This window comes from Wallemia ichthyophaga (assembly GCF_000400465.1).
Source record: "Wallemia ichthyophaga EXF-994 unplaced genomic scaffold scaffold5, whole genome shotgun sequence".
Classification (NCBI taxonomy): domain Eukaryota; kingdom Fungi; phylum Basidiomycota; class Wallemiomycetes; order Wallemiales; family Wallemiaceae; genus Wallemia; species Wallemia ichthyophaga.
In genome coordinates this window covers 217,934-231,372 of record NW_008806278.1, presented here as the reverse complement: position 1 = coordinate 231,372, position 13,439 = coordinate 217,934, and the positions used below count along the sequence as shown (strand labels likewise).

Sequence of the window (13,439 nt, the reverse complement as noted above, 5' to 3'; positions counted from 1 at the left end):
GATTAGATGATGATACAAGAATTAGAACGATTAACGTCATATCAAGAACAAGAAGCATTCCTATCACTGTCTCTTGGCTAATCAATAGATTGGACACTACCAAAAATGTACCATAATAAACAATGAAGCAAGCAAAATTTTAAACTTAGAAATCACTACATAACGAAAGATGCCAAAATTGTACATGCAATGATTTTAGAATGTTGGAGTATTACCTAGGAATAGACTCGGTTCCTCTTTCCTTACCCATTTAACGAGCGATTGAGCACAATTTACAGCAGCGCTATGTGGCATCGATGCAGGTAACGCGATATACAGCTCGAATATCCTTGTTGACCATACCAATACACTCTCATGTTCGTTTTTAATAAAGTAAGAGAGCCTCTGACTAGTGCGAGGTCTTATTTGTTGTGGCGCCTGCGGGCTATGATTTATCCTTCTCGGACCTAACTGAGGTAGAGAGGGCACATAAGACATCATTGACGTAGTTGCTTTAAGCATATTCGCTGGTGTTAACACTGTTGCTCTAAGGAGCTGTTGTGAAATTGAACTATTTATTACCCTATGTGGTAATGTCAATTCGGTATCTTTCATGTTGTCGTTGTTGATTTGTAGATTCGACGTCGTGGGTATAACGTGATCGCTATTATCGCTTTGATTACTTTCATACGTCTGCTCATTATTTTGCTTTTCAATTCGTTTGCTTTCGACATTATGGCTATTGGAATTTTGTTCTTCTTGCCTAGGACGTGCTATTTCGGAGGATTCGTTCGGATTTTTATCTTCATCTTCCTGTTGAGTTGTGGAAACAGATGCAGAAGAGGAGGCAATAGCTGACTGTTCTGTTGATAAATTTTTCGTGTCACCAGCTCGGATTAAACTATCTCCAGATCCAATGATACTACTTCTGTCAGCAAACGTACTGTCACGTCTGCTAGCATTGTCATTAGGAGATCTGAGCGATTCACCTGAGCTAGTCTTTGGTATACTAGATTCAGAACTTGGAGAGTGAACGAGATTGTATAGCTTGTCGTACGAGTTTAGTAGACGTTGTCTCGAATGCATATCTTGTGCGTAAATGCTATCGTAAGTAGGACAAGTAATCTGAACGTTGGCTTTAGATTTGAATATGAAATGCCGAAGACCTGGAACAGAAACATCACCACAGCTATAAATCGAATCACTTGCACCTTTGTATATGTCATCAAACACGCCTTGATCGACCATAGTCTGTTTAACTGTGTACCACCAACTAGAGACATCATCGAAAGATTCAGGGTTACCTGTGATATGTATCACACCAATTTCAGGGAAGCTTGAAAAGCCCATTGACTCTCTGAGATGTGCCGATGGTGGAATGAATGCAATATAGGCATTTAAGAAGCCGTTAGTAATGAATTTGGGAAGAGATAACGGTAACCATGATTCGCAACTACGTAGACTAGGCGACGAAGTTACTGTATTGAGAATTATAATGAGATCTGTGAGTTAATATGAGTATGATTGATGTAAATTTGTAGGTCGACTTGCCCGTAGGATGAATACTATGCCTTTTCGGTCTAATAATCGTGATGACTTTACCGAAGGCAAACAAGATGGTATACAAGTGATGAGATCTGAGGTGCTTTGGTGGGATTAAGAGGTTGCCAATGTGAGATCTGAATTTGAAGTCCATTTTGAAAGGTTGAATGGCTTGTAAGTTATAATGAAAACTAGACTCCAAAGAAATAATGAAATTCTTTAGCAGAGCCTCGGAACCTTCCACTAATTGCCTGAGATCGTAGTTCGGTTTCGTAGTGAGAATTTTATTCAAGTGATGCTTTGGTATAATCGATAACACCTGTTCGTGCAAGAGACAAAGCCTTGTACTAATAATCTTGTTAGATTCGTTTAGATTAGACAAGTACACGTAAATGAGATGGTCAAACTTGCTGAAGTGGATAGTGAGATCATTGTTAGCCTTTATGAACTTCAACTCGTCGCCATCGATAGAAACTAGGTTGAAAATAAGGTTCAAAACGCCCATTAGCGAAGTATAATCAAGGCCTGTACTGCCATTTGAGATATTGGTGACGTTGCCCAAACGTAATGATTTTATGGAAGTAGTCTTCAAGGAGTCAAGGGAGGTCTTAGATTTCAGCGCCTGATTGAACTGCTTGATAGATAGCCTGTAACTATCATGGAACTCGTCGCTGTTGAAGACTGGCTTGCCTGACTCAGTGAATATGAAGTACAACTGCTGGAAATTAGAATTGAACGTGACTTTGTTCTTGCTGTCTTTAGTCTCGTCCTTTACCGTCGATTCTTCCGAACGTTTCAATTGATCAGTGAGCCTTTCCTTAACGCTGTCTGTCATGGTTGGGTTTAAACTGTCGAGGACGCTTATTAATTCCAAGTTACCTCCGATTCAACAAGCCAAGCAATGGCTAGCTGAATTTGAAGGTCAAGTTTCTTATAATCTTTCACAAGGTGTTCCAATTGATCCTCCTTCTCCGTTACTGCAGCAGGAGTTATCAAGGCGGAGTACAACGAATAGCGTTTATCAATATGGTGATATATCTGGACACCCTGCCTTCAAGGACGCATTCTCAAAAGATCTCAACGATTACTACAAGTCAACGTTATCTACTGATAACCTTTTGATTACACCAGGTGCAAATGCTGCATTTTACACAAGTATTTTAGCTTTAATCCAATTTGGAGAGAATAATAATGTTATCTTACAATCTCCCTTCTACTTCAATCATGAAATGACTCTCTCTCAGTTAGGCGTCGCAACGAAACTGTTGGATTGCCAATCCGTCAACTCATTTATACCAGTTCCAGATAGTCTGACTCAATTAATTGATGTGAACACAAGAGCTGTAGTTCTGGTCACTCCCAACAACCCAACTGGCGTATCAATACCTTCTTCAATACTTGAGCAATGCTTGCGTATTTGCTCGGACAATGACATTCCTCTTATCTTGGACGAAACTTACAGATCTTTTTGTTCTTTTACCCAACCTCACTCTCTATACTCAACGAAACTCCCGAATCTCATATCCTTACATTCTTTCTCTAAGGATTTGGCAATACCTGGTCTCAGACTGGGTTCCATTGTCGCCCACAATGATTTCATTCATCAATGTCTAAAGATATCTGATTGTTACCAAATTTCATCCTCAAATTTAGCCCAATCTGCAATCGCACCGATCTATGAAGACTTGAGTGAGTTTAAACAATTTCAGAAAACATCTCTTTTAGAGAAACATCTTCTACTCAAGTCAATCATTGAGGATTTGAATGGTTGGCAAATATCCTCATCTGGTGCCTATTACGCCTTTATTAGATACCCATTTCCTCAATCGTCAATCGAGATTGCCTCTATTTTTTCGAAAGAGTTCGGTGTCTTGACATTACCTGGTTCATTTTTCACTACCGATGACAAAAATGATGCAAATTACCATCTGCGCGTCAGCGTTGCCAATGTCACTCAACAAACATTAATCGAAACTAAACAACGTTGGGCAAACTTTGATAAATATATGAAGAATTCATAATAATTAGGTGTACATGTTTACTTTACAGTCATTGTTCTTTTTGCTTGTCCAATATGTGTGCTATGAACTTTCAATGCGAATCTCAATGAACACAAAGACTCTTGAAGATGATCTTGCATAGGTGATAAGTTTAAAAACATCAAAGTCTTACTATTGCTGTTCAAACTGTTTTGTAATAAGTATGTCAGCTTCGAGTTTCTATATGGAATGTGAGAGACAGAGCCACTGTTAGATGATCCAAGAGCTGAAATTACGTCTGATAGTGAGCTGAGTGATTTATTGATGGATTGTGTCTCTTTCAATCTAACAGGGTCACTGAGAGTGCCAGTTGAATCTAACCTCTCCGAACCTGCTAGATCAACCAGGTTGAGCACCGATCTCAGCTCTTCACCAGTAACATCATTCTTCCCATGCAGTTTTAAGCTAAATACACTTGAGCTACGAGAAGATTGCTCGTGTACTCTAGTGGTTGCTGTCGTACGCTTCTTATTTGCCTTCTTCAACAGATTATGTACATTACTTGGCTCGTGTAGTGGTACAACAACCACATCGGAAACTGTCGTTGAGCCATTCTTATCGTGTGTAATATTGTGTTTCTTCTCTTGTTCGCCCGAGCCTAGCAGATCGTTTATTGTCTCATTGTACTGATGAGACATGAGTGAGACTGAAAGTATGCAACTTTGCAATCACTTACAATCTCTAAAAACTGTCCTTGCATATCGAATGACCACCCTTGATCCTCCAATTTACGTGTAGTGTCAAAGATGTGATATATTGCTCTCGGAATCATACCTGCATCTCTGCCTGTATGTGACTACTAATGGTAAGCAACTTGTATAATCTTCCAGCAAGCTAAACTTACACCGCCTTCCATTGTCCACGACTTGCCACTTCCAGTCTGACCATATGCGAATATGCAGACCTGTGACAATATGTCAGATAAGTCATCAAGCAGCAGTGAGACCTAACGTTATATCCGTCAAGTACGCTTTGAGTAAGTTGCTCAATTTCACTGAAAATCTCATCTTGCAAAGACTGTGGACCGAAAACTCGATCGAAAGTGAAATTATAGCTTTGATCACGGTTTTTACCTTCAGCAGTGGTAGTTGAGGATTCTAGAGTGATCTGTTTGCCACCATCTTTGTTGAGTCCGTCTGGGTAGACCAATCTAGCTACTTGACTCGTGTGATCGCGTTGTAATTTTGGTCTAACGCGTGCAAAAACTCTAACATTTCCTTTCAACTCCTGAATAGTGTTATGTAGCCTCTTTCTCAAGGTTTCACCAGCTCTTAGTTCATCTTCCATCTCTCTCAATTTATTTTGCATGACCATCATTTCGTCTTCTCTGGTTGCACCACTTTCTTTTGCCTTACTAAGCTTGAACTCAGCATCGGCTAAAGCTTGCTTGATAACCTTGGCATCAGATTCCAACGCCATAGAGTTATTTGTATATTTGGCTAACTCAGACTTAAGCTTCTTTGAGTGAGTTTTTTCCATGTTCAGTTCCTCTCCAAGAGCTTTGTGTATCTTTTCAAGATAAGATACTTGAGATTCTAGTTCATCTACACGATCTTTGTGCTGCTGTTCCAATATTGAAAGTTGATCGGCATGTTGAGATTTAGCATCATTCAATTCATCCGTTGTTGCTTGTCTTTTACGAGCTTCTAGTTGTTCGCGTTCAATTAGTTGCATGCGATCACGCATTCTCTCCATTTCGACGACTACCAACGAGAATCAGTTTTAGTAGGATACTTGGTGGTGACGACTTACTTTTGCTTAACTCGCTGTCAGTGACTTCTTTGAGATCTTTAAGTTTTCCTTCCCAATACTTTTGTGCGTTCTCATCAAGCGGCTGATACTATTCAATGATTTGCTAATGTAGATAACGACAACGAACCTTTGCATTTGTGGGCTTGAAATTTGATGTCTTGAAAGAGTCATTGGACACCGATTTTACAGGTACTGCTGTTCGAGATTTCGCGGTTGATGTCGCTGCAGAAGAGGAAGCCTTCCTCTTGAGTGGTAGACGTGAAGAGCGCTAAAACGTATACATTAGATGTTGAACGAGGCATGCACGCGTAAGACCCACAGCCTCCATCCGATTTGATTTAAGTGTTGATCGCCAGAACGAGATGATTCACTACGCGTCGCGAAAACAAGAATTCTTTTCATTTCATGATGCAAATAACTTGGAATTGTAATACAATACTATCACGTTTAACTGAAAAATCCGCTACGATCTTCACTGCGCATGCGTGACATATGCGCTAATAGGAGATAAAGCCTGAACAGTCTTGCACAGTTTTCATCGTCTTTAAACGGATATGGCGCGCCTAGCTGGTATGCTGCTGAAAATCCTGATACCATAGCAACTTCGTGCATGTTAACAAGAGTATATGCCCCCGCAAAGCACGTATTGTTCTTCCCGTTTATTGTCCATAACCATGGAACTGTTCCAGCATAATGCTGGAATCGATGACTTTGCTGTTTCCACCACTTTTCTAATATTATTTTATCTCGATTAACTTGATATTTTGTCCAACGATCGCTGGAGTCCTGATCGAGATAGATTGTCTGATAGACATGATTTTTAGGTACTGGAAGCGTTTTATCTCTTTCAATATGCTGAGAACCATCTGATGTTGCACTCTGTGAGTGCTCCTTGCCTTGATTCCCTGCTTGACGTTCAGTTGGTGGTGCATCTTGAGGTTTTAGATCTGCATCTGTTCCTACTGATGGCATGCCCTCAAATTGACCTTGATAATGGGTTAGATCAAAACTCATTTCAACTTGTGAAGGATCCTCTTCATACATTTTGATAAGATATAATGGTCTCCAGTGCTTTTGAGCAAATTCAAAAGCCTTTTTACTATCTAGGTCGTATCTTTCAGCGTTGTATTTTGAGTCATACGTCATCTGATAATTCTTACGCATGTAATCATAATCGTGATGAGTTACGGTTACGTCCCATTTGTATAAGACATTTCCAAGAATTTTCCTCTCACGCCATGTTGAACCTGAACCGGCATCAAGGATTTTGAGAGCGCTGTCAGCATCACATGCGAAGATGACCTGATCGAATGACTCGAAACGATGATGACTGTTCTTTAAGTCAGTTAAAGAAGCCCTTATATTACCACCAGCGTTTTTCGCTTCCTTTGTTCCTCTTTCAATGCTGTTAACTTGATTTGAAGCAAGAATTTTGACATTTCCGTTAGATTGAATTTTGGATTTCCATTTTCCATATATACGCGACAGTTCAGGAAAAGCTTTCATATGCGGTACGCTTGCCAAAAGACTTTTTTCACTGAATTCGAACAACCTCATCGATGGATCGAGGAAGACTCGTTCAAGAATAGCGGAAGAAATATGCTTAGTCTCATTACCAGTACCAAAAAATAAGGCAACCAGGGGATAAACCATTCTATCACCAAAGGAAGGGTGAAAATTGAATATTTTAAGCATTTTGTCCACGGGTATGAGAGCGAAAAAGATTTCAAAGCGTTTAATAGTGTTCAAAACACGACCGAACTGTAAATTGAGGGTGAGTTTGAAGGGATGCAGTGCATCAGCACGACTAACCTTCTTGATATCCTGCTGAAACTGGTCGACGAGGTGAGATGGGAATACGTTTGACCAAAAGGAGTCCACAGTATTTCCGAAGCTAATTTGCATACCAACATCACTTGCTCTAAAGCCCAGTACAGACTCAAACATAGATAGGGTGTTGTGAAACACCGGACTTGCGCCTTGTACGCCATCATTGATATAATCAGCACCGAAAAGATGATCATCTAGCTCATAGCTTGTAGCACTGCCTCCCAAAGTGTGAGACTTATCAGTTAAAGTGACGTTGTAGTTCTGTGGTTGTAACGAAAGAGAGTACGCAGCAGCCATTCCAGAGCACCCAGCGCCAATGATAAGGATGCTTTGCTTAGAATTACTATTGGACATGATAAAGTAATTTAAAGAGTGATACTAAATGAGTTTGAAATTAAATTGAATAGATTGCATCATCCACCAAGTTGCAGCGTTAGGGAATGTTGAGAAGTCTGATAAGATGTAAACCAAATTTGAAGCTATACACGGGTGGCAAAGAGTGTAGCCTTTGCGAGGAAGCCAAGGTAGCGCTAGAGAGCGTGAAGAGGGAACATGAGTTCAATCTGGAGTATTTCAACATAAGGGATGATAGATTGCAAGGCGTAGAGTACTGGAGAAGTATGTATAAAGTAAGTTAGTGTATATAAGTAGAAGCTGGCTCAAAACAAATAGAACGACGTACCTGTTTTACACATTGATGAAGAAGAGGTTATGAGGCATAAGATAAATGAAAATAAACTCATAGAATTAATTAATCACCCCCTCTAACCTTAACCACCATCAACTTCGAGGAAGTCCGCTAATGTTGCAATCACTCAGAAGGTGCAACTTCAACTACAATAAACTATCATTCGATAGCAAAGTTGACGATAAATTAATAAATTGTAGACTACTGAACTCAAATCAATTGAAGAATTTTAAAAAGAGGCCGTTTAAATGTAAACTTCTTGCAAGGGACTTTATTGATGATAGTTTATACAATCCAAACTACGGCTATTTCAATAAGAATGTTGACATCATAAAATACAAGAACATTGAATTTAACAAGGTTAAGAATGATAGTCAGTTGCAATCATTGTTGTCGATTAATTCATCAAAATCATCAGAATGGCATACACCAACAGAATTATTCAATCCTCATTATGGTCAAGCTATTGCGAATTACATCATCAATCATTACTTAGCGTATTACTACCCTCATCATGATTTGAATTTATTCGAAATTGGTGCAGGTAATGGCACTTTAATGTTAAACATCCTTGATCACTTGAAATCTCATCATCCACAGATATACAATAGAACTTACTACAATGTCATTGAAATCAGTGACAGATTATCATCGATTCAACGTAGATTGTTATCGCAGCACTCTAGACATATAAACATCATCAATAAATCATTCTTTGATATTAATTCAGTTCATCATCAACCTTGCTACTTTTTAGCGATGGAAGTCTTTGATAATCTCGCACATGATGTTATCAGATACTCTAACGACTCGAAAATTCCAATTCCTTATCAATTATATATAGCAGTGGACGATCAAGGTGACTTTCACTCCTTATACTCTCCTGCTAATGACCCTTTGATTCTTCGTTACTTGGATTTATCGTCTTCTTTTCCGTCGCTACAATCCAATCAATGGGCAAAATCCCCTGTTTTCCGTTATTTATCCAAATTCATTCCTTTCCTACCAAACTTATCTCAACAGGAATTTCTCCCGACAAAGCAACTTCTTTTTTTAGATAAGTTATCCTCGTCTTTCCCACATCATCACTTGATAGCTTCAGATTTTCATTCCTTACCTCAATCTATACCAGGTATCAATTCGCCCGTCGTTCAAACTCGTTTGAATGGTGAAATGATTCCTGTTGATACTTTCTTAGTTCAGCCGGGACATTTTGATATCTTTTTTCCTACAAACTTTGAGCTACTCGCTCAACTATATACTCGAGTCACTCAATCAAAGTCATCCACTTCAAGTAGAGTTAATAGGGACGTTAGAATACTAAGCCATAGAGATTTCATTCAATCAAATGCTATAGAAGTCAATCAAACTAAATTATTAGATGGTAGTAACCCCATGTTAGATTATTACAACAATGCGTCATTCATATTAACTTAATTTATTACATCTACTTATTCTGTGTGCTTTGTACTGCATTCAATCTATTCTGATAAGATTGTGGTTGTGATTGTCTTCTTGCTCCTATTCTACTGTCTTCATTCGTACCAAATCCTGGTATTCTAATGTTATAGTTGCGCTCTTGTAGATTTCACGTCAGTCATGATAATAGATAATTCAAATATCGACCAACCTAAATGTAACTGTAAATCTCTGACTTCAAGCGTATCACCCTTTCTATGCTTTGCTAACATACATCCAAAGTTTGTCACACTGTCTATGAATTCGTCTGCAATTTCGAGCATTAAATCTTCGACTTCGGGCTCTAACTTTTCCTTTGAATCTACAGTTTCAACTAATTCTTGAATCTTTCGTTTACCTAATAATCTATTGTTGTCATTCTCTAACATGGATTTTGTATCAATTTTGTTCCCATTACCCATACCACCAATCAATTCATCAAAGTTTGATGGTAAATTCCCTCTTTGCATGGTAGAAGGTTGTCCTAATACGGTTCCACTTGCTAGTCCTGAATTCAATGTTGGTCTGGAGCCCTGTTGATTTGGGAATGATTCAGCTTGAAAATTCATATTTGGAACCTTGTCATTAATAGGTAAAGACTGATTGTTGCTATTTGCGAGTTGTGATTGTATGGCGGCTGACATATTGCTTTGCGATGTGTTGGTATTTTGTTGTCCTGGTAATGAATTTGGTGGGGGGGTTGCTATACCAGTCATACTGCCAACAGCTGGAGACGCTGTACGAGGTATTGGTGTACCACCTCTACCATTTGGATTAGGTGTGCTAGCACTACTACGTAGTGCTGGACTACCACTCCTTTGTTGCTGCATTGCTTGAGCTTGTGCAACACTAGCATTTCTAGACAGTACATTACGCTGGTCTTGTCGAGCTTTTTGTTGTTCATGTAATCTTGCTAAACCACGCAATTGATTCATTTGCTCGGGATTGAGTAAGCCTCTTCTTGCCAATTCCAGAAGTGCAGGAAGTTGTTGAATCATACTTTGCATATTTTGCATCATTTGGCTTTGTTGTGGATTTTGAGGAGTTCCCGGTTGAGACTGTGATGCTTGAGCTGGTTGAGCTGATTGATTCTGCTGATTTGACTGTGTTGGTGTATTTGGTTGCATCGCAGCTTGTTGCTGCTGCTGAGCAGCTTGAGCTCTCTGATTTGCCATATGACGCTGAATGAGCAGCATCTGCTCTGGAGTTAGATTCTGTTGATTTTGCTGATTATTTGACATTTTGAGATGATGATGGAGGAAGGTAAGGAGGTTTCGAGGATAGAAGGATAAAGCTGAATGTATTGCAATTTAAATAATAAATAGATTTCAGCTGTAGATAGCACTCTGCAAATACATTCACCTCTTGCACCAAAACGTCGTCGATGCTGAGATTCATTTTAGTTCAAGTGAGTTCTAAATTATCCCAGTATACGTCTAATATGCCCAAAGAACAGACAAGGCAAAACTAGATTATCAAAGTGGTACGTCCCGGTAGAAGATGAGGACAAAGTACGTCTATTATCGACTGTATCGTTTTCTATCAACTAAAGGTCTTAAAAGATTAAGCTACGCGGCGAGGTTCACAGACTGGTCGCCCCTCGTGATCAAAAACATCAAAGTAACTTTGTCGAATTCAGGAATTACAAAGTCGTTTACAGGCGATACGCTGGTCTCTTCTTCTGTGTTTGCGTAGATGCAAATGACAATGAGCTCGCTTACTTGGAAATCATTCACCTCTTTGTTGAGGTTTTAGGTGAGATTATCTATCTTCAGTTAGAGTTTCTAACTTCGCGTTAGATGCTTTCTTTTCAAACGTCTGTGAACTGGATCTAGTTTTTAATTTTTACAAGGTGTATGCAATCCTTGATGAAGTCTTTCTAGCTGGTGAAATTGAAGAGACTTCAAAGCAGGTCATTTTAAACAGACTCGAGTATTTAGAAAGATTAGAGTAGTATATACCTCCAGTTACGAAATTTCCCTTCCATATACCACTTCTTATGATTTTAAACGTATACATGATATACAGCTGAAGTTGCAGCACCACAATAGTTCAGTCCATCTCTGAATGTCCCTTACCCCATTTGTTGAGACACAATCCTATTTTTAATGAGAGAGAAATAACCCCATGAATCACTTACTGAGCTCAGGCATCTAACATGTAAGGGTTACAGCATTGCGGGGTTTTACCGTATAAAGTAAAAACGTTGTTACTTGCTTCTAATCGTGACTGGAACATAACTTGCATTTTTAGTTAGAATTTTACATATTGCGGGTTTCTGGGGCCCACTTGATTAAATATAAACATTTTCTTCTACAATCTATCTTGTCCACAACTTTGTGTTGATCGCAGATTTTTACAATCGGATACAAAGCACCCATCGTTATCTTTCTCGAAGTTTGCTACTGCTGTGGCGATAATCTTATTCGCAAGATAAACACAGTTGGTCTTAACGCTGCCACCGCTAAGTCGCATTACTAGCGAAATGATTGTATAAAGATTATTAAACACATTCAATACATGTTATAATGCATAAAGATTTTGCCATATCTCTCGTTGCAGTGCACAACCATAAAATCATACTAGTCGGCTCTACATCATTATGACTTCAGGACAAGTTTTAAGTTAGCAAAAAGGTTCAAATGCTGAAAAAAGTATTTAAGAATTATTGAAATAGTATAGGCTATTTTTTCGAATTGAAATTGCTCGGCTTATCCTGAAAAATATCAAGTAAGTGCGATGATGAGTACATTGAAATGGTGTGCTAGCATTATCCTTAGAAAAAATATTTTATTCTAAGCCTGCCAACATTATGATTTTACTATTTAATCATTCATTCACTCAATATTATTATATTAGATTTTCCTTCTATCAGACATCTCCAAAAAAGGAAATTATCTTATAGCTCTAGTTCAATTAAAAACTATTTGCTAGACTTGAAGCATTTGAGTACCAATTCCACCCTGTAAGCTGATTGAAGGGACCATTTTGATATGAATCTGAAACAAGAAATAGAGCAGACACGGAAGCACTTACGTGCTTAACAATGCAAAGCATCTTCATTGAATAAAATATTCTATTGTTGCTCAATACCTCAAGCATAGCCTTTCTAGGTGTGTGCTGCAGATCTGGACCCGCGACTTTCACATTATTCGATTTCGTTTCCTCACGTGTATATCTGTACGCTATAGATTTTAGTAGTGTAAATTTCAACCAAATTCAATAGTAATATTAAAGAATATATTTTAACGAGTTGCATCAGAAAAAGGCTAACTGTGCAACCTTTTCAACTAGGTACGGGATGCGCAGAATGACTTTCATATCGGTCATATCAGGCAGAACTTCAAATTATCAGGCTAATGTATACAGAAGAGAGACATTAATATTTTGCAGACTTTTAAATCCCTTATTTCTGTGTTGTTCTCACCCATATCACGCATATTTGGACATACGATTCCCATTTTTGGCTTGAAGGTTCAAACGCGATTTATGGTGCGAATGAGGTTTGATTAGATGAAAATAATGTAAGAAGTGTGTGATAAAGTTCTAAACTCATTAAATTGAGTATTATAAATAGAATAACTCGCATTTCATAGGTTGTGCTCTATGCCAATATCACGCAAACAGATGAGCCAGCTATTTGGGGGTTTCAAAGTGTGCTTTTATTGAAGTATTGAATGTTTGGAAAGTATTAAATCATTTTGAAAAGTATTAAATCATTGTGCAACTGTGTTTTTTTAGGTGATTTTTGAGAAGAATGGTATAATCAAATCGAGTGACAAAGGAGGAAGTAATTGCGTGGAACATGGATGGGAAATGACATTAATAAATGTCTGGTGTTTTATATTCGACGAAAATTTAGTTGGACACAGCCTTTTTGGAGGTCTGTGACGCAATGCTTCGCATCTTCACTCAGCAGATCAGCAGATGACATCACGAAACTTGAAAACCTTCAAAGCCCTTTTGGCTTACTTATACTAATAATATTTGATCTTGGTGGTACAGAGGAGCTTGATTTTCCGGTAATCGCTGATCTAGCTAGGGTATTCTGCCCTCATTGATGTCAGGAAGTGAAACCAAATTCATGTGATGCTGCATTGCACTTTCATCAAGACCAATAAAAACGTGCGTTCACTTTATTAAGTTTCCAA

At 38.5% G+C, this 13,439-nt stretch overlaps 5 protein-coding genes across 5 annotated transcripts; 1 reads left to right on the top strand and 4 right to left on the bottom strand.

The window, feature by feature from the left end:
• Positions 1-195: 195 nt before the first annotated feature.
• J056_003650 (Vacuolar fusion protein MON1) lies at positions 196-2,356 on the bottom strand (the record flags this gene model as incomplete). The annotated part of the gene is made up of 2 exons (XM_009268866.1): positions 196-1,481; positions 1,546-2,356. 2 exons carry the CDS (start codon positions 2,354-2,356, stop codon positions 196-198), a joined length of 2,097 nt encoding a protein of 698 aa, XP_009267141.1.
• Positions 2,357-3,692: 1,336 nt separating this feature from the next.
• On the bottom strand, positions 3,693-5,640 carry J056_003649 (Kinesin-like protein klpA; the record flags this gene model as incomplete). Its single annotated transcript, XM_009268865.1, has 8 exons — positions 3,693-3,740; positions 3,797-4,186; positions 4,237-4,356; positions 4,405-4,464; positions 4,512-5,263; positions 5,313-5,394; positions 5,440-5,580; positions 5,632-5,640. The coding sequence occupies 8 exons, from the start codon at positions 5,638-5,640 to the stop codon at positions 3,693-3,695; spliced, it is 1,602 nt and encodes a 533-aa protein (XP_009267140.1).
• A 119-nt stretch (positions 5,641-5,759) lies between these two features.
• Positions 5,760-7,496, bottom strand: J056_003648 (uncharacterized protein; the record flags this gene model as incomplete). The annotated part of the gene is made up of 2 exons (XM_009268864.1): positions 5,760-7,073; positions 7,125-7,496. 2 exons carry the CDS (start codon positions 7,494-7,496, stop codon positions 5,760-5,762), a joined length of 1,686 nt encoding a protein of 561 aa, XP_009267139.1.
• A 1,781-nt stretch (positions 7,497-9,277) lies between these two features.
• J056_003647 (Transcription initiation factor TFIID subunit 12) lies at positions 9,278-10,529 on the bottom strand (the record flags this gene model as incomplete). The annotated part of the gene is made up of 2 exons (XM_009268863.1): positions 9,278-9,408; positions 9,461-10,529. 2 exons carry the CDS (start codon positions 10,527-10,529, stop codon positions 9,278-9,280), a joined length of 1,200 nt encoding a protein of 399 aa, XP_009267138.1.
• Positions 10,530-10,672: 143 nt separating this feature from the next.
• J056_003646 (AP-2 complex subunit sigma) lies at positions 10,673-11,242 on the top strand (the record flags this gene model as incomplete). The annotated part of the gene is made up of 4 exons (XM_009268862.1): positions 10,673-10,696; positions 10,740-10,799; positions 10,851-11,043; positions 11,088-11,242. 4 exons carry the CDS (start codon positions 10,673-10,675, stop codon positions 11,240-11,242), a joined length of 432 nt encoding a protein of 143 aa, XP_009267137.1.
• Positions 11,243-13,439: the final 2,197 nt, after the last annotated feature.